We start from the raw sequence: 19,580 nt of genomic DNA on the forward strand, positions 1-19,580 counted from the left end.
AATTAATGCCGTAATTAGCTAAAAAGTCCACAGGCAAGACTGGCTCCGGGCCTGCCACGATGAAGTGATCTAATACAATCACTGGGAAACATTTCTTTTCTTCCAGGGTTCAATTCTGGTTCTGTCAGTAGCTTGGCTTTTTTCTCAGATGGACTTCCCCACCCCACCCAGCTGTGGTCCTGAGATAGCTCGTCTAGCTCCCAGGCTAAAAGCTTCCAGACTCATTACCACAGAGACACAGAGCTTCTGTCTCCCAAATGTCAAACACAGGTCCTGAGCTCGGACGAGTCACCGTGTGCCCTTGGGATGGCATATGCTTGGTTGCTAGTTCCAATCCGGGCTCATCCAAAAAGTTGGCCAGGTGGGCGGTGGGGAAAGGCAACCCAACCCCAACCACATGGGCAAAGAAGAAGTGATGGGTAGGTCCGCTGAGGAAATGTGGGGTGCTGCCTTACCAGAAGAATGGGGTGCTCTTGACCCAGGCAAGCAAATCCATCCCAGAGGCAATTTAAAGGCAGGGAATGGCGTTTCCCAACCACTGCCCCCCTCATCTTGGGGTCAGGGCCACTTGGTTAGCTGTTCTGTTTAAACATGGCAGCAGGAAAGCCATCCAATATTCCAATGGAAGCTTATGTGCATTCAGGGAGGCCATGGTACAATATTGCTTGTGTTGCATTTATCAGATCATGGATTAAAATGCATTTTCCAAACTTAACAGAGCGTGAAAGACAAAAATGGCTACAAATGACACAAAAGAAAGGCGGTGCAAGTGACTCTACTCAACTCAGTTGGGATTTTTTTTCACCTGTAAAATGGGAACCTTAAATGCGCCTTAACACACTTGCTGGAAAGATTAAGTACAAAACCCAGTACCCAGTGCCTGGCTATCAGGTCGTTCAGTCACTCTGAGTTCCGAGGGCCTCCGTCTTAGCCCGAATCCCCTCATCAAACTTAGCCTCCTTTCCAGATCAGCTGGATGAGGCCACGATGAAATTAAATACACAGGTGTAAACGTCAAACATGCATTGCATACCCAAAGCCCAGAAATGAAACAGTGCAGAATATATCAAACGTCCCTTTAGATAAGGACAGAAAATAGGTTCCACCCCCACGACCATGTCCAGTCTGTGAATCAGGACTGTCTTGTATTAGAGAGATTCCAAAGGTATGGTTATACAAATGGGTGAGATCTGTGGGTGTAAGGGGGAGGCCGAGGAAGGACACGGGGCAGCCCAAACCTTACGCCATCTTGTCTGTGCTTTTCCTCTATAGACTCTGGAAAACCCCAAGTATGAATTGATCATCGAGGCTCAAGACATGGCCGGACTGGATGTCGGATTAACAGGCACGGCCACAGCCACCATCATGATCGATGACAAGAACGATCACCCCCCAAAGTTCACCAAGAAAGAGGTAAGCGTCTGCGGCCCCAGGGCCCCTGCAGGTCGCGGCCATGGTCGCCGATCAGGGTTAATCCCATGCACCACCTGCAGCCCCGGGGCTGGCTTCCAGTTTGCAAAATCGAAACACTGCTTTGTGGGAGAGGGGGTGCCGTTTCGCCGGAACGTTTTCTCCTATTTGTATCTTCTGTGCGCGTGTGATGCTGAGAAGCGCTTTGTGGGAAGGAAGGCACTGAATCTTGTTAAAGTCTGCAAGAAAAGAGCTTCTGATGCCAAACCTCCATCTTCCTGGTTTTATCGGTGTTATTTAGCGCTGAGTTAGGAGAGGCCCATTGTGATTTTAGCATAACAATAAGGTTTTTTTTTCAGCAAGTACAGATTGAGAGGCCAGACGTAACAGCAGCAGTAAGGTAGAGCAGATTTTCTTGGCAATAACAAGGTGGCCCAGGAGCTTATAAATAACAGCCAAGTTAGCTTGTCCAGGAGAGTCACTATTTACTCTCACTTCTTGTGCTTTTATGATTATGGATCATGGCTGCCGGTCCCCATTTATTCCAGCGAAGGAGTGTTTGGGGGCAGGCTGAGTACACAGAATCGCATTCGGTTGCCGAATTTGTATCCAAACTAGGAAGTTATTTGCACCATGGCTCTGACGGAAATGTGCAAATGTCATGGCTCCTTTGGGGGTCAGGGTCAGAGCCAAAGATTTGACCCCCCACTTGCTGACCCAGAGCATCGAATCGGTAAAGACAGCCCTTGCCATTGGCAGTGGGGCCCTCCAACCTTCATCCATTGCCTCGTTGGACTGTGTGAGGTTGGTTTCATTAACCACTTTTTGCCAGTAAGAGAGCTTCCTTTCAGCTCATAGAGTCTAGATAACTGCTCCAAGGTCATGGGCAGAGGAAGTGACAGAAATGGGATGCAAAATAGCTCCCAGTGAGTCATACAACTGCTCCCTGATCTGTGGTTGATGTTTCCACCCTCCCTGTCATTCAGAAAAAAGGCCCATGTCTGGATTTGCAGTTAACTCACCCCTCTGTCCAGAGTCCCAGGGCCACCCCAGATGGCTCAGGAGAGGGGGCGCTCCGGCTCCCCAGCCCCCTGTCCCCAGACACACATCACTCCTTCAGGGTGGAAATCTCCCCTTCTCCCGGTGGGGGGATCTGGCCACTCAGGAATCCAACCTCAACATGCCAGTGGCCAAAGCAGCTGCTGTGGCCTCATTCTACTGCTTTCCATGACATGTGCCTATGACTGCTCAAACAGATTGCTCACTATTCCCGGGGTGCCCAAACTGGTATCCCCCCCAAAAAACTGGTTTCACGAGTTCCACCATTGTGGGGCAGGGGAAGACTTCGGGGTCAACTAGATGTGGGAAACGCGGAGGTGAAGAGAAAGGATTCCTTTTACTGCAGTACTTTGAGGTACCTTGAAAATGCTTTGTGTTTCTCTAAGAGGAGTAGAGTCTGTAGGGTTTTCCAGACCTTTCTGTCCCCAGGAATAACTGCTCCTGGGTGACCTCATTATGTCTCACTGAGCTGGTGTCCCATGGAATATTCACTGGGGATACTGGTTTATCTGCAGAATTTCTATTTCCAAAAAAGTCCTAAAGGCATGTTTTAATATTCAATAGAGACAGGAATGAAAATAACAATTGGATAATCCCAGTCTAAAGTAACAAGGTCTATCAATGTTGCCAAGCGTGTGAGACGAATTAGTTATCTCAGTGTAACCCTGAACATAGCACCCGTCACAAACAAAATGCCCTGAGTGAGAGATGTGCATTGTTGTCGACACCGCTGAATTCAAGGAAAACCTGAACGTAATTCTTAAGTGGAGTAAGAGACCCTGAGTAGCTTCATGGAAAGTGGATTCACCTGTGGATGTCGGCAAAAGCACAGAACTTCTCTTTCAACGGACATTGGACAATAAGCCAAGGCGAAGGTGAGATGCCCACAGGGCGAAGGTGAGATGCCCACAGGGCGAAAGTGATGTCTCAACTCATACAAAAATAAAAGGGATGAAATGAGAGGGACCGGTAGCCAGCGGGTACATGAAACTCTCCCTCTAGGACATTAGATGTCCCACAGGAGCCTTTGTCCAATGTTGGACAAATTAAATTCACAGTCAAATCTGCTAACGTGTTCCTGCATGCATTTGGGATGCCAGAATTGCCAGAGACCATATAACACAGAGGGGAAGAGGTGGGTTCTGGAACCAGAACTGGATTCAAGTCCCGCCGTGGATACAAATCTGTCAACCACCTATGTTCTCGTTTCTTCACCTGTTGTTGGGGCAGACAGCAGAGCCTATCTCAGTAGGTTCTTGTGACTGTTATGTGAGCCCGTGATGGAGAGCATTTAGACAGTGCGGGTCACCCACAGTTCTCTAGAGTGTCGGCGATGAGAAGAATGGTAACAAGGCAGGTGGTGGTGAGGACAGTGCTGGGATAAAAGCCGTGAGGAAGGAAATGGTGGTGGGCAAGATGGTGGTGGGCAAGAGGATGATACCGTGGTGACGATGTTTCTAAAATGTAAAAGGTTGGGGCGCCTGGGTGGCTCCGTCAGTTAAGCAGCCACCTCTTGATTTCAGCTCGGGTCATGCCAGTCCATGAGTTCGAGCCCCCTGTCGGGCTCTGCACTGGCAGTAGTCCCAGGCCAATGTGGTGACACCGTGGCATCACCAGTTTCCAGATTCCTCTTATCTTTCTTCTCTACCTTCTCCAAGGCTGCCTCACAATACAATAGGGTCACTGCAGCACCAGCCATCATGTCCACATACCAGGAAGAAAGAAAGGGGAAGTGAGAAGGGCTAAGAAGGACTTGCTACCTAAGTAAAAATCTCCCCCAGAAAGAAATTTGGGCTTGTATGTTCTTAGCCTTCCTTATCTGTAAAGGAGCCCAAGAAATAACTCCATCTTTGGTTGGCATGTTCCAGTCTTGGACAATATAGAGATTGTTACTGAGAGAGGAAATACTTTAAAGGTTTTTTTAGAAAGCCAATTCTAGGGCACCTGGGTGGCTCAGTCAGTTAAGCTTTGGACACTTGATTTCAGCTCAGGTCATGATCTCAAGGTTCGTTGAGTTCAAACCCCGAGTCGGACACCATGCTGACAGTGTGGATCCCGTTTGGGATTCTCCCTCTCTCTCTCCCTCTCTCTCTCTCCCTTTCTCTCTGCCCCTCCCCCGCTTGTACTGTCTCTCAAAATAAATAAATAAACTTTTAAAAATATTTTAAAAAGAATTATATGTTATCTTTATTGATGTTGACATGGCGGTTCAAATCACAAGACATTTAAGTCTTCACCCAGGTGCTCCCTGGGTGATTCTCTCCTCTTCGTTCATTGGTTTCTCAAACAGTCAAGGAGCTACTTTATTTCTTGGGTTAGAAGTGTACTTTTGCCTCTTAATCAACTGTCTGATGCAGAATGATGTCAGGATCACATCTATTTATTTCATTCCTTTGCCACTCCTGCTTCACGTTCCATTAAGTATTTTTAATAACTTTTTTGAGATAGAAGTCCATACTGTAAAGCTCACCCTTTTAAAATGTATAATCATTGGCTTTTGGTAGACTCACAAAGTTTTGCAGCCATCACCACTATCTAATTCTAGAACATTCCATCACCCCAAAGAAACCCCATGCCCATTAGCAGTCACTCCCCATCCCCATATCCCCACGACCCCTAACAACTACAAATCTTCCTCGTATTGCTCTGGACTCACTCATACTGGAAATTTCGTATAAATGAAGCCATGCAGTATGTACCCTTTTGTGACTTGCTTCATTGACTCACCATGTTTTCAAGCTTCCTCCATGTTATAGCATGTATCAGGACTTCGTTCCTTTTTCTGGCTGAATAATACTCCATTCTATGAATTTACAACATTTTGTTTATCCATTCATCCACTGATGGACATTTGGGCTGTTTCAATTTTTTTGGCTATTGTGAATAATGCTGCTATGCACATTCATGTACAATACACTAAATTTTTATCTGAATTTTCTCTCAATTCCCTAATAGTTAGAAAGAAAAAGAAGTTACCTATAATATTGTTCCAAATTGGGAGACTATAATTGCTTACCTGTTTTATTGAAACATTCCAAAATGTCTTTCTAAATTGCAATTAAGGGGCACTTGGGTGGCTCAGTGGGTTAAGCATCTAACTCTTGGTTTTGGTGGAGGTCATGATCTTGCGGTTTGTGAGTTCAAGCCCCACATCGGGTTCCATGCTGACAGTGTGGAGCCTGCTTGGGATTCTCTCTCTGCCTCTCTCTCTCTCTCTCTCTGCCCCTCCCCAGCTCACTCTCTCTGTCTCTCTCTCAAAAATAAATAAATTTAAAATAAATAAATAAATAGGGGCGCCTGGGTGGCTCAGTCTGTTAAGCTTCTGACTTTGGCTTAGGTCATGATCTCACGGTTGGTGAGTTCGAGCCCCATGTCAGGCTCTGTACTGACAGTTCAGAGCCTGGAGCCTGCTTCAGATTCTGTGTCTCCCTCTCTCTCTGCCCCTCCCCCACTCATGCTCTGTCTCTCTCTGCCTCTCAAAAATAAAGAAATGTAATAAGAAAAAAAATCAAAAATAAATAAATAAATCACTATTAATACAGCTTATTCAATTTTACGGACTTCTTTTTTAAAAAGCATGTAACTTTTGTACAAAAAAAGTACACAAATACTGAGTGATTTCATTCATTACAAGTCAAACACGAAACCCATATCAAGAAATAGAGCATGATTAGCAACTCAGAAACTTCCTAAAACCCTTCTCAGTCGCCTGCCTAAACGTATATTGCTTAATCCCACATACTTGGAAGTTTCCTTGTTATTTCCCTTTATTGACATCTAACTTAATTCCACTCTGGTGGGAGAACACACTGATATGATTATAGTCCTTTGCTATTTAGTGAGACTTGTTTTGCAACCCAGCATGTGATCAGATTTGATAAACGGCCCATGTGCACTTGAAAACAATGTGAAACCTACAGTTGTTTGAGTTATTAGTTGTTTAAAGTTATTTTTCTTCAAATCTTCTATATATGTTGTCTGTTCATCTTTATATTCTGTAAGTTCCTGAAAGAGTAGATACAATATCTATTATTGTAGATATATCTATTTCTCCTGTTGCATCAAATTTTTCTTTGAGTATTTGAAGCTGTGTTATTAAACGCGTACAAATTTAAAATTGTTATATCTTCCTGATGTTTTGCTCTTTTATTATTACAAAACGTACTCTCTACCTCTGGAAATGCTTTTTGCTTTAAAATTTACCTCCTCTGGTAGTAAAATAACTACTGTAGCCTTCTTAAGGTTAGTGTCATCATGCTATATTTTTTTCCATCCTTTCTTCTCTCAAGTTTAATCTTATGTTAAAGTGTGTTTCTTATAAGCAATGTAGATTTGGGTTTTGATTTTTTTTTCCACTTCTGGTAATCCCAGTCTTTTTACTTGGATTAGTTTTTCCATTTACATGTAATGCAAAGACCATATATTTGAGCTTAAATCTACCAATTCTAATACTTATTTTCTGTCTGAGTACCTTCCTATAGTTATTTTTCTCTCATTTCTCACCTCTTTATTAATTAATCCATTATTTTTGTCATTTAATATTCTACTATAAATTATTTATTACACTTAATTTTCATATTCTGGTACTAGTTTCTGAGAAGTTGAAATATACATCCTCGACTTACAGAGTCTAATGTGAATTAGCATTTTTACCACTTATGGATTCTTCAAGGACTTTAGGGCAAGTAAATTCCCTTTACCCCACTCCTATATTTTAAGATATTGTTGTCATGTTTTAATACTACATGTTTTACATTTTACAAAAATATTATTTTATTTAATAAGCATTTATTCACCCTTTATATTATTACCTATTCCTTCATGTTTCTTTGCTTCCACATGGGATAATTTTCCTTCTGATTAAAGAATTCCTTTGTATTTTAAAAATAGTGCAGGTATGACAGTGATAAATTCTCTCATTTATTATTATCATCTTTTTTGCCTGAATTTTTGATGTATATTTTCACTGGGCACAGAATCTCAGTTGATAGTTATTTTCGTGCAACACTTTCAAGGTGTCATTTCATTGACTTCATTAACATGTCAGTTAACATTTATCGAAAGGTCAGCTGTCAGTATTCCTTTCTTCTCCATTGACGGAAATGTGGCCCTTCCTCTGGTTGCTTTTAATAGCATTTCTTTGCTTTTACTTTTCCACAGTTTTATCATGGCATAATAAGGTATCATTTAGTTTGTTTTTATCATACTTGTTCCTTGTTCATAACTCTTCAAATATTTCTTTTGACTCATTTTCTCTTTTTCTTAGACTCTCACTATACATATATATTAACTTTCTATGCTTCTGTTTTCCCTCATTCTTTTCCAGTTCACAAATTCTCTCTTCTGCTATGTCTAATCTTTTATATCCATCTATTAAGTTCTTAATTCCATTTATTGTACTTTATTTTTTTAAGTTTATTTGCTTATTTTTTGACAGAGAGAAAGAGTACACGTAGGGGAGGAGCAAAGAGAGAGAGGGAGAGAATCCCAAGAAGGCTCTGTGCTGTCAGCATAGAGGCAACACGGGGCTCGAACTCACAAACTGTGAGATCATGACCTGAACGGAAATCCAGAGTTGGACGCTTAACTGACTGAGCCACCCAGGCACCCCCAATCATTGTACTTGAAATATAATTTCCATGAATTTATTTTGTAGATTAAAATTCTCTGCTTCAGTTTTGCATTTTATCTATTTTTTTAAATATATAATACAGGGTTACTTTAAATTCAATGTCTGTTAACTCCAGTATCTAGATCCCTTCTAAATCTATTTCTATTTTCAGTATTTTTCACTTGCTTTTTTGGTCATGTGTTATGGTCCCTTGGCCTGCCTAGAATTTTTTTTTAACTCTGAATAACGCATGTGACAATTCTTCAAAGGCAATTTTGGACTCTGGCTGATGTTGTATTCTACCAGAAAGGATTTACTTTTACTTTCTGAAACCAGTAAGAGTAGAAAAAGATAACTTTAAATAAGACTGGGATTGAGTTGGTTTATTGGGGAGTTTCAGTCTTTTATGAGGGCTAATCTACTTCCTGATTTCTTCTTGGTCTTCTGGGGTCCTGACTGCAAGGCTGGTGTGTTTACAGAGGCTCTTCTTCCTCAGATCCCTAGCCTCGTGTCCCTGTGCCATTACAATTTAGAAAATGCTTTCAGGGGAAAAGCTGATAGGATATTGGCCTCCCCTCACTGAGCTCGCTTCCCTCTCTGCACGATCCTGGACTCTCAATTTTGACTGCCTTGGGAGTTCTCCAGTGCTTTCACACAGGTGGAGTTTTTTGGGTGCTAAATACACATTCTCAAGTCATTCTAGATTTGAGGGTTGGTCTGGAAGAACTTTGCTCGGATTACCATCCACAAAGATCAGTCTTTTAATCTGAAGTATCAGGGGAAAGCAGTAGTTATGTGTATGGAATTCACTGTGGCACAAAACATCCTAACATCTTCATTAAAAATATGGATTGGGGGCCCTGGGTGGCTCAGTCGGTTGAGTGTCCGACTTCAGCTCAGGTCATGATCTCACGGTTTGTGAGTTCAAGCCCCGTGTCGGGCTCTGGGCTGACAGCTCGGAGCCTGGAGCCTGCTTCAGATTCTGTGTCTCCCTCTCTCTGACCCTCCCCCGTTCATGCTCTGTCTCTCTCTGTCTCAAAAATAAATAAATATTTTAAAAAATACAAATGTTTTTTTTTTAATTTTTTTTTCAACGTTTTTTATTTATTTTGGGGACAGAGAGAGACAGAGCATGAACGGGGGAGGGGCAGAGAGAGAGGGAGACACAGAATCGGAAACAGGCTCCAGGCTCCGAGCCATCAGCCCAGAGCCCGACGCGGGGCTCGAACTCACGGACCGCGAGATCGTGACCTGGCTGAAGTCGGACACTTAACCGACTGCGCCACCCAGGCGCCCCTTTTTTTTTAATTTTTTTTTCAACGTTTTTTATTTATATTTGGGACAGAGAGAGAGCATGAACGGGGGAGGGGCAGAGAGAGAGGGAGACACAGAATCGGAAACAGGCTCCAGGCTCCGAGCCATCAGCCCAGAGCCTGACGTGGGGCTCGAACTCACGGACCGCGAGATCGTGACCTGGCTGAAGTCGGATGCTCAACCGACTGCGCCACCCAGGCGCCCCAAAAATACAAATGTTTTGAAGGGGCACCTGGGTCAGTGAAGTGTCCGATTCTTGATTTCAGTTCAGGTCATGATCTCACTGTCATGAAAGCGAGCCACCTGTCGGGCTCTGTGCTGCTTGAGATTCTCTCTCTCCCTCTCTGCTTCTCTCTTCTCTCTCTCTCAAAAAAAAATATGGATTGAAAAACTGTAATGAAATTGTTTGTCAGGGCACTCATCCTCCCATTCTATTTGCTTTGCAATCAACTCATTTTAGTGAAAAGGTTAAATAACTTTTGTGTCTCTTCCTTGATATTCGTAATCAAGAAGTGACTCGAACGACAAGAGACTTGAACTAACCGCATGATCCGTGGCCGGGTTTACTTTCTGATCCCCCCACTCTTGAACTGACGTGACTCTCTGGAGTCTCCTTCATTCTTTTGGATCTTCTCCTTCGTTTTTGGTTGTTTGGTGGTTAAGAAATGCCTTTGTGTGCCTTCTTTCACCGAAAGTCTACTTAAAGTGAGTGTATTTAGGGACACCTGGTGGCTCCATTGGTTAAGCGCCCAACTCCGGCTCAGGTCATGATCTCGCGTTTCGTGAGTTCAAACCCCATGTCAGGCTCCATGCTGACAGTACAGAGCCTGCTCGGGATACTCTCTCTCTTTCTCTCTCTGCCACCCTCTCACTGCCTGAGCTTGCTTGCTCTCTCTCTCTCTCTCTCTCTCTCTCTCTCTCTCTCAAAAATAAATAAGTGAATGAACTTTAAAAAAAATCAAGCAAATATATTTATCTACTCCTCCAGTATTCCATGCACCATAGTTGAGTTCTCTCAATCAGTCTCTCCTCCCATAAGAGTATTCTTCCCTTAGGAGAGCCCTTTAAAATCAGATGTGCCTGTGTCTTAACACGGACCACATAATTATACATTCTGCTTGCTCAATAGAGATTAATCCAGAAAGCCAACCACATATTGCTTAGAAGATCAAACCCATTTCAATTATCTGACTCAAATAACTTTTCTGGAAGGTGGAGTCCAAGGCATTTTAACAACCCGCTAAATCTTTAAAGATGATTAAATGTTATTCCAAATAGCCCGTCTTCCCTCTTCCCATGAAGCTTTTTATAGCCATCGTGGTGAACTACGTGAGCCTTTTTTCTGTGACGCCGGGAAATCACATATCTGACAGTTTTCTAAGCGTCTGAAGTTTTAAATAACACCAAACATACACTATTGGGATTTTCATCCCCTGCTTTGTGCAGGGCGATGGGGGTGGGGCGGGAATCCCCACCTGTCGGGAAATGGAATATTTGGAGAAAATAGAACAGTGTAACTTCAGTGCACGGGTACCACTGATTCCCAGCTGTACAAACAGTAACATCACTTCCGATGACATCAGTTCCTGGTCCATCGCTGTCTGGGCCAACACCTTGTCCAAGGACTCCAGAGGCCATCTACTGCGAGTTGCTTTTCCAACTTCCCATCACATAATTAACGAGGGGTTACCCGCAAAACAGCCAATACCCAGCATTCCCCATGTATCTTCACTTGGAAAAGGTGAGTTCACTGCTTTCTTCTCCTACACCAAGGTCCTAGAAAAACATGAAATCATCCGCTAAATCTCCCAGTGTTCCAGTGTCACAAGTCCTGGAAACAGCAGGTCTACAGCTGGATTTCTTGACTAAAAGAGAGTGAAGGGAAACATTTGTACAACTGGAAGCGTGCTCTATAAATAGAAGCCATCATCCAAACAGGATACGTCCAGCTAAGGAAAAGGGTGCTGTGTGCTTTCCTGAATTGAATTGTTCACGGACAGCAGGGTGAGGAATCTCGTGTTGTCGAAAATGCCCATGCCGATTCAAAACTGTGTGAGTGATGTCAAGACATCTGGACTTTTTAAAGTGAAAAAATGTAATCTGCCCTGTGGCTGGTTCTTCAAGTCTCTTGTAGAGGTAGACCAGACAGCCAGATGATTTATTGCATTAATCACTCTTTCATAATTATATTCATGATGTGTTGATCTCCACCATCCCTGTGCGAACCTCTGTGCAAATTCCATGCTTCTGCTAACCCTCTGGTTATGCTCCGAGGGTCAGCGCAACTCAGTGGCAATAAAAGCAATTTTTTACTACAGCTGGCGGAGTCTCACCACGGGACCACTGCAGAGCACAGTGGCCTCCGAAGACTTCATCCATCTGCTTCTATTCAAATGCAACATCTCACACGAAGAGCAACAAACACAAAGCTATAAAACATACATTTTGTAACTCTAAGAATACCACATTACTACACCTCCATAAGTGGCTTGCAGAATGAGAACTTAACTGTTCAAAAACAGAAAGCCCAGGGCCACAAAAATGGCACGTGGCACGTGGTGGAGAAGTGAACTATCCACGCCCCCACGGCACATGGCAGCCGTTTTGTTCTGGACAGCGTCAGAAATAAGATCGTTGGGTCTTATGCGTGGGTGGTTTTAAATACCGTCCACCCGGTCACAGCCTCCTCTCCTCTCAGGCCACACAGAAGCCCTATTTCTTCCCCCAAAACGTCACGCTTTGGCATATGCCTCCGCACCACCGCACATTCTGTTCCCGTCTCCCTGGAATGCCTTGCTCCTCTGTATCCGGAAGACTCCCAGTTTATCCTTCAACACCCAAATTATGAATCCCCCGGGAAGGCTGCTGCTTCCTCCTTCTTGTTCCCACAGACACGAGGCATATCCTGCGGCGTGGTGTTATCACGTCACCTCGTCCTCGTGCACTCATACAATATCTCCGTAATACCGTCTAAACGCTTTGGTGTTTTGGCAGGACGTCATTTTCATCACTGCCGTTTCATCATTTCATCATCAGAGTTCCATGCTTCCTTCCATTTCATCATTCATCATTGCCATTTTCATCATTGCCAGGACAAAGCGTAGGGGCGACATCAAATGTGTAATTGGAGACGAGCTTACACTTCATACAGCAGATACCTATTTCAGTCCTTGTTTCTATCTCAGCTAAACATTCTTCTGTTCCATATCGTATAGTGTTATATGTATGCTAGTCTATGCTGTCATGTATTATCCCATATGTATTCTATTCCCATATGTGCACATCCTATCTGTACACATTTTATCCCTAACGTAATAGGTAATATCGACCTTCCAATGTGCCATATAATTAGATGACTTACTTGCTTTTGGCATTCTCCCCAAATGAGAATATAAACTCCACAAGAGAGGACATTTGTCTCTTCTGTTCTCTGTTCCGGCCCCAGCACCCAGCCTGGCATGGAGTATATGACCAAATAAGAGGTGAATGAGGGGACAAATTATAAATGGTCGGCAGCAAGCAGCAGAGGCCATCAAAAAATTAAAAAGTCATGTTGTCGAGGGGACCTTGGAAAGAATCCCACCCAGCCCCCTGGTTTTGGAGATAAGGGACACCGCTCAAGGCCGGTAGCAGATCCCAGGCCCGTCTGGCTGTGGCACACGTGGCTGTTACCAGTGAAAAAGTCAGGGCCCTACAGTGACACAGAAGTCACGAGCAATCCTGAGGTGTATCGTTTTACCGTGGTTCACTGAGAGCCAAGAGGGTTGGAGTTAAATTCCTTCCCAGAAGTGAATAAATGAATCTACATAGACTGGAGGGTGCCCTGAAGGTTCTTCTCTATCCATCAAGGAAAGAGAGAGAGAGGGGGAGACAGGGAGGGCCGGGGAGGAAGAGAAAGGCAAGCCCGGTGTTAGTAAATAAAGCTTAAGGGAATCATTAGAGTTGGGACAGGCTCACCTTATTCTGTGAACTTACAAACAAGAAGGAGAGAAAATATCCCACAACTCCAGACTGGTGTATGGGCTCATTGTTCAAAGTGGGATTAGACGAAATGATCCAGAATTGAATTTCATATAGTCACTTCTTTCCAAACTAAAGTCTGTTTCTGTTATAGACTGAATAGCCATTTTCCCCCTGTTGGAAGCATTGTATTTTGCTGTCGGCCTGCTCACATCTAAGAAGATAGGGATTTATGCGAAGGATCTTCTTCAGCCTGTACTACCTGAATGTGCCTAGGCTTGCATATTACACACCATAACCTTATATGGTTGCTTTTCAAAGTGCATTGATCGATTGATTGATTCATTCATTCATTCATTCATTCATTCACCAGCACATCCATCAGGCATGAGTTCCATGCTTCCTCTTTGCCAGGAAGTATATTAGGCTGAGATACAGTGCAGTGAGCACAACATCATCCCTGACCTTGTGATGTTATGGTCTAGAATGGGGACAGTGAGCCAGAAAATAGCTATGGTCTAGAATGGGGACAGTGAGCCAGAAATAGCCCTTAGTGACAAGATGGAATGGGGTGAAATCACCACAGTGGGGGACAATGTAGGCACCTACCGTGACGTTCAGGGAGGTCTCCTCAGAGAAGGCGATATTTACGATCACTGTGTTAGTGTCCGGGGGCTGTGTGGCTTGAACAATAGACATTTATCCTCTCACAGTTCTGGAAGCCAGAGTCCAAGATCAAGGTGTCTGCAGGGTGGTCTCTTCTGAGGGAGAGTCTGTTCATGCCTGTGTCTCAGCTTTGGTGGTTTGCTGACAATCTATGTTGTTTACAGGCCCATAGATTTATCACCTAATCTCTGCCCTCATCCACGCATAGCCTTCTCCCTGTGTGCACATGTGTGTCTAAATTTCCCCCTTTGTGAGGACTGGTCGCCCGCTCTAATACCCCATTCTAACTTGGTCACCTCTGTGAAGACCCTGTTCCCAAGTAAGGTCACATTCTAAGATACTGTCGGTTGTGAGTCTACCATATCTTTTTTTGGGAGACAGAAATCAACCCAGAACAGTGAGATGCAGGGGTGGGGATGCAGAGGGTCCATGTGAAGCCCGCGGTTCTGGGAAGAGCGTGTCTTGTTTGCGGAAGTGAGAGCCGTGCAGTGTGGCTGGAGCAGCATGAGGCAGGACAGAGACTACACAGGATGACAAGGGCCAGACCAAGACTGAGAACCCTAAGAATATTGTCCCACAGGCACATCGCTGGTCAGGAGACTGCTGGGGAAGATGTCTCCGGTCCCACATGACCCCCCCGCCTTCCTAGATCCTCAGGTAGGGAATAAGTACCAACCCAGGGACCCGCATTGTTAGGCGCTGACATAGTTGTCCACACTCCACGAACGTGCTGCCTAGACATTCCAGTGCAGAGACTGTGACGGTCACCCTGGCACAGATGAGAAAGCTCAGGCTGAGCGAGATGATTCCTTCCCAGGGTCACGGGAGAACTAGATATTGAGATTCCAAACTTTGCATCTCCTTTTTCCTTGCAAACTTGAAGAGATCTCTTTCTTTGTTGGAGCAGGCTTCCCATCAGCAACAGCAAATGTGCAGTGAGTTCTTATCAAAGGCAAGACTGATCATCCCATCAAGTTGTGCCTAACACCCCTTGGACCCATGCTTTCATCCTCTGTCGTTAAATGAGCATCCGGAAGCCAGTGCGCACACCTGGAAGTGCTTGTTCTGTGCCAGGCAGGATCCAAGAGCTCTACCTACGCACCATCGTTCATTCCTTCTGCCAGCCCCCAGATGGGTACTGTAATTACCACACCCACTTCATGGGTGTGGAGACTGAGGCTCCGAGAGCTGGAGAACTTGCCCAGAGTCTACGTCTATGCTCTCAACCCCGCCCTAAGCTGCTTCTGTGGTGTAAACGGGTTAACATGTGGTGCCCGGAGACCCAGTCCTCAGAGCACTTCTGCCCGATTCCGCCTGGATGTTCTGTTTCTATTCCATGGTCTTGCCCTTAGGGTCTGCTCTCTGGGACGCCTTACCAGGGCCATTCAGGGAGCGTCCATCCGGTTTTTCTCATTGCACCTGTGCCCCAGGGCCTTGCCAAAGAACAGTGCATATCACCTCCGGTCTCAGCGCTGCGTGAACTTTTCGAACGTCACCTCACTTCCTCACCTGCCTCTCCATTCACGTCAGGACAATGTTTGGGGAGGCGCCTGGCTGGCTCAGTCAGAATGTGACTCTTGATCTCAAGGTCATGAGTTCGAGCCCAGTGTTGGATGTAGAGCTCACTAAAATAAAAAAAAATAATAATACAGCACACACGCAAACACACACACAGACACACACACAGAGAATTCTCTCCTGGGCTCACCACGGTAAGTCTAAGCTACTCCTTCCCCTCTGGTTTCTTCAAATTAAAAAAAAAAAAAAAAAGGAGAGTTTTCTAATAGCCAACGAATTTGAACAGCAGGCCTGTACCTTTACTTTGCTAGGTCCAGGGGCAAATCTAATAATTACCTCTTATGAGCACACAAAAAATTGTATTATCCATAAAACCACCCTTTTTAAGCTAAGAGTTACTATGTGTTGAACCGTAAAGCACTGTTCTAAAGGCCGTAGGGATCATGAATCATTTCTCACAATAGCCTTATGGCTTAAGGACTCCCATTACCCCCATTTCATAGATGAGGAAACTGAGGCACAGGAAAGTCAAGAAACATGCCTGACATTACAGCATGGTGGGGCAGGGATGCCACCGTGGGTTGGCTGGTTACAGAGCCCAGCTCTCAGCCTCTACGCTGTACCCACTTTCTGAGTTTCTGCACGTGGGTCTGGCTCTGTGGGATTCAGAAATAAAAGAAGCCAGGCCCCCGACAAGCCATCGTTCTATTAGAGACCTCACCAACAAGGCCAAGTGCTCTCTGTTGACCACAGCAACATTCCTGGAAAGACATCGGCAGTTCCAGTTTGTATACACGCGTGTGCGCATCTGACTTGAAATCTTCCTGCATTGCTGTCGATAGCTTATAATGGTGCACCGATTATTAAATCTCACGACTGAAACCCAGGTTTGGCTCACTGGAGATTTCAGGGAAAGGCCTATAAAGCAAGAAAAACTTGGGTTCATTAATGAGGGTCATTTTTATCCTAGTCTGTCATCTCCGATAACCATTTTTAAATCTTTTGAATTTATTACTGTCGTTACCGCCGTTCCGTAGCCATTAATGAGCTAATGTGCTTCTTCACGTTCACCAGTCCTTGTGCACTTGGCATACTTGTTCTGAGTTACCAGGGTTGCAGGTGGCCTCGGCTCTTTCATTCAGCGCATGCTAATCCAACACAGTGGGGCTGAAGGCTGGGGATTTGAAGACGATGGGCAAGCCCTGGTCTTCTCGAGGCTTAGCAGGGAGGACCTGGGACATTAAAGCACCGCAAGAGGGATGCATCCCACAGATGCGTTCTGAGAGCTTCAGGAGCATGACCTCGTCTGGGATTTGGAAAAGTGAGGGCACAAAGTAATGTCTCCCCTTTTACGTCTTAAGCTTTGCTAACTAAAGCGAGGAGAGATGGTGTCTGGGATGGGATAGCTCTCACATGGGCAAAGCACTCAGCGTGTGCAAATGCCCTGAGGCACACAAGAGGCATTTGAGGGGCTGAGAGAAGGAGTCCGGGCTAGCTGGTATAGCAGAAACACAGGGATGGGCTGGAGAGATGGCCCACCCTCCGTGGGTCTGTTTTCCCAGCGACAGGCCCGGGGCGGCCATGAACTTCCCTTAAGCTCCCCCACATGCCCCAGTCAGAATTAACTGGCTCTCTCACTGGTGCCTCTCCAAACATTCTGCTCCTGCCCTAGTCACAGCATGCTTCCCAGCATGAGTGGGACCAGCAGTGTAGGTATCTGTTTCTGCCTCCTCCAGACTGGAGTTCTCTGCGGGCAGACACAGCTTCATTTGTCACAGTCTCCCCGTTCAGCCACAGAGCAATGTACACAGAGGGACCGCAAAGAATATTTGCTGCATTGAATCAGATCTAACAAACAGCGCTCTTTCCCAGCAGCTCGGCAGATAGGAACAGATGCCTTTGCTAATCGCCCCTGGATGCATGGTTTAACACAGGTTCAATTCGGCGCTGTAGATCTGTATATCAGAGCCAGAACCAGTTAGCTGTCTGGTTCATAACAGCCAAGCACTGGCCTCCCACAAGATGGGCACTGGGCCTTGTCGCTCAGAGCACAGCCTCAACAAACCCCAGCAAACTGAATTGACCACTTGTGCCTGCCTCGTACAGAAATGGTCAAAATATCATTTTCCTTCAGCTCTGGGAAATTGAAAAGACAAATCAATTAGAGTGAGGCTGAGACTCGAGACTCACTCTTCCTCGAGAAAATCTGCTTTTAGTTCCCCAGGGTTAAAGAGCCTCTGCTTGTGCCCATTTTGTCGTTAAAGGGCAGAAACCCACTTCGAACAAACGTGAGCAGGGCCTAGAGTGAGTCGGCCCCCTTCACAAGGTGATGAGCGGGACTCATCACTGGGGACCCATCACCGGGCATGGTGTTGGCACTCGTTACCGGAAAATGCATTCGCACTCGCCGCTGGGGAGTCTCCGGGCCTTCCGACCCCAGGCCGCCTCCAGGGCTCAGAGAGCATCATCAGAACACCGTCTAGATACCCCTCCATCCCTAAGCTGTGCTCGTCTCTCTCGGTTGCCTTTCTTCTCTGGTGGGCTGTCTCCTCATGGCAGGTGCGATGGCCTCTGGTGGCCCTAAGCTCATGTCCCCATGGCTTATGTACGAAGAAAGACACACATACCCTCCTGCCCAGATCAAAAGGCTAATCTCCTAGAAAGACTTTGATTGCTTGTACTGAGTCGCAAGGCCACCTCAGGCCAGACTCTGAGGGCCAAGGAACGATGAGATGGCTGGCCCGTCCCAGGTCACGGGCTCACCTCCGAGGAAGAAAAGTGAGGACGGTGTTGATCGCACCAGTGTGACCCCCTGGGATGAGGAGATAGTTCCCCAAAGAGACAAATGTCCGCACGTAGACATTTTCCATCCACTCCAGGAACTGTTTGAAAGGGAGGCAGTTACCACGGGCTGCTCAGCACAAGCAGGGGTGCTGAGGCCGCCTTGCCCGGCTTTGCAACAGTTGTCTGGGCATCTCCTCCTGGCTCTACGTGCGGTCACGTCGCGCTGGCAGCTTGAAGCCGGCCGTGGTGGAGGTGGGACACGGGCCCCAAACCAGGCCTTGTTTTCCTGAAGAGTCTGCTGTTAGACGTTTACCAGCACCCCGCCGTAAGCTGTCGTGGGCCCCGCCTAAATAAAACGTGTGTGTGCACGCGCCTGCCCTTGAAATCGGAACGACGAGCCCCTGGTTCTCTCCAAAGATCCACGGTCTCAGGACGCACTTACTTCTTCCAGACTGGTTCATCAGCATCTGTGTTCTGAAGTCCAGATGCCCATGTGTTTAAAGAATAGCGCTTCCACACCTGGACAGGGGGTCCACACCCTGGACAGGGGGTCCGTACCCGGACAAGGGGTCCACACCCTGGACATTGGGTCCACACCCCGGACAGGGGTCCACACCCTGGACAGGGGGTCCAGACAGGGGGTCCACACCCGCACAGGGGGTCCACACCCCGGACAGGGGTCAAGACAGGGGGTCCGCACCCTGGACAGGGGGTCCGCACCCAGATAGGGGGTCCACACCCCAGACAAGGGTCTACACCCTGGACAGGGGGTCAAGACAGGGGGTCTGCACCTGGACAGGGTGTCCACATCCCAGACAGGGGTCAAGACAGGGGGTCTGCACCCCGGACAGGGGGTCCGCACCCAGACAGGGGGTCCACACCCCAGACAGGGGTCTACACCCTGGAAAGGGGGTCAAGACAGGGGGTCTGCACCTGGACAGGGGGTCTACACCCCGGACAGGGGTCAAGACAGAGGGTCCACACCCTGGACAGGGGGTCCACACCCCGGACAGGGGGTCCGCACCTGGACAGGGGGTTCACACCCCAGACAGGGGTCCGCACCCCGGACAGGGGGTCCGCACCCCAGACAGGGGTCTACACCCCGGACAGGGGTCCACACCCCGGACAGGGGGTCAAGACAGGGGGTCCGCACCACGGACAAGGGGTCCACACCCCGGACAGGGGGTCCACACCCCGGATAGTGGGAGAGGCTCCCGATATTTATTTTTTGCAGATCCCCCCTTTCCATTGTCCCTTC

General features: G+C 46.5%; 1 protein-coding gene across 2 annotated transcripts in view; it reads left to right on the forward strand.

The window, feature by feature from the left end:
- CDH13 (cadherin 13) overlaps positions 1-19,580 on the forward strand; it is a 1,101,550-nt gene that overhangs the window by 951,162 nt on the left and 130,808 nt on the right. For both annotated transcript variants that reach the window (XM_058708168.1, XM_058708169.1), the window contains exon 8: positions 1,273-1,413. In XM_058708168.1, coding sequence (XP_058564151.1) covers positions 1,273-1,413 — 141 coding nt within the window. The remainder of the gene's footprint in view (positions 1-1,272; positions 1,414-19,580) is intronic.

Source organism: Neofelis nebulosa, chromosome 17, assembly GCF_028018385.1.
Source record: "Neofelis nebulosa isolate mNeoNeb1 chromosome 17, mNeoNeb1.pri, whole genome shotgun sequence".
Taxonomy (NCBI): domain Eukaryota; kingdom Metazoa; phylum Chordata; class Mammalia; order Carnivora; family Felidae; genus Neofelis; species Neofelis nebulosa.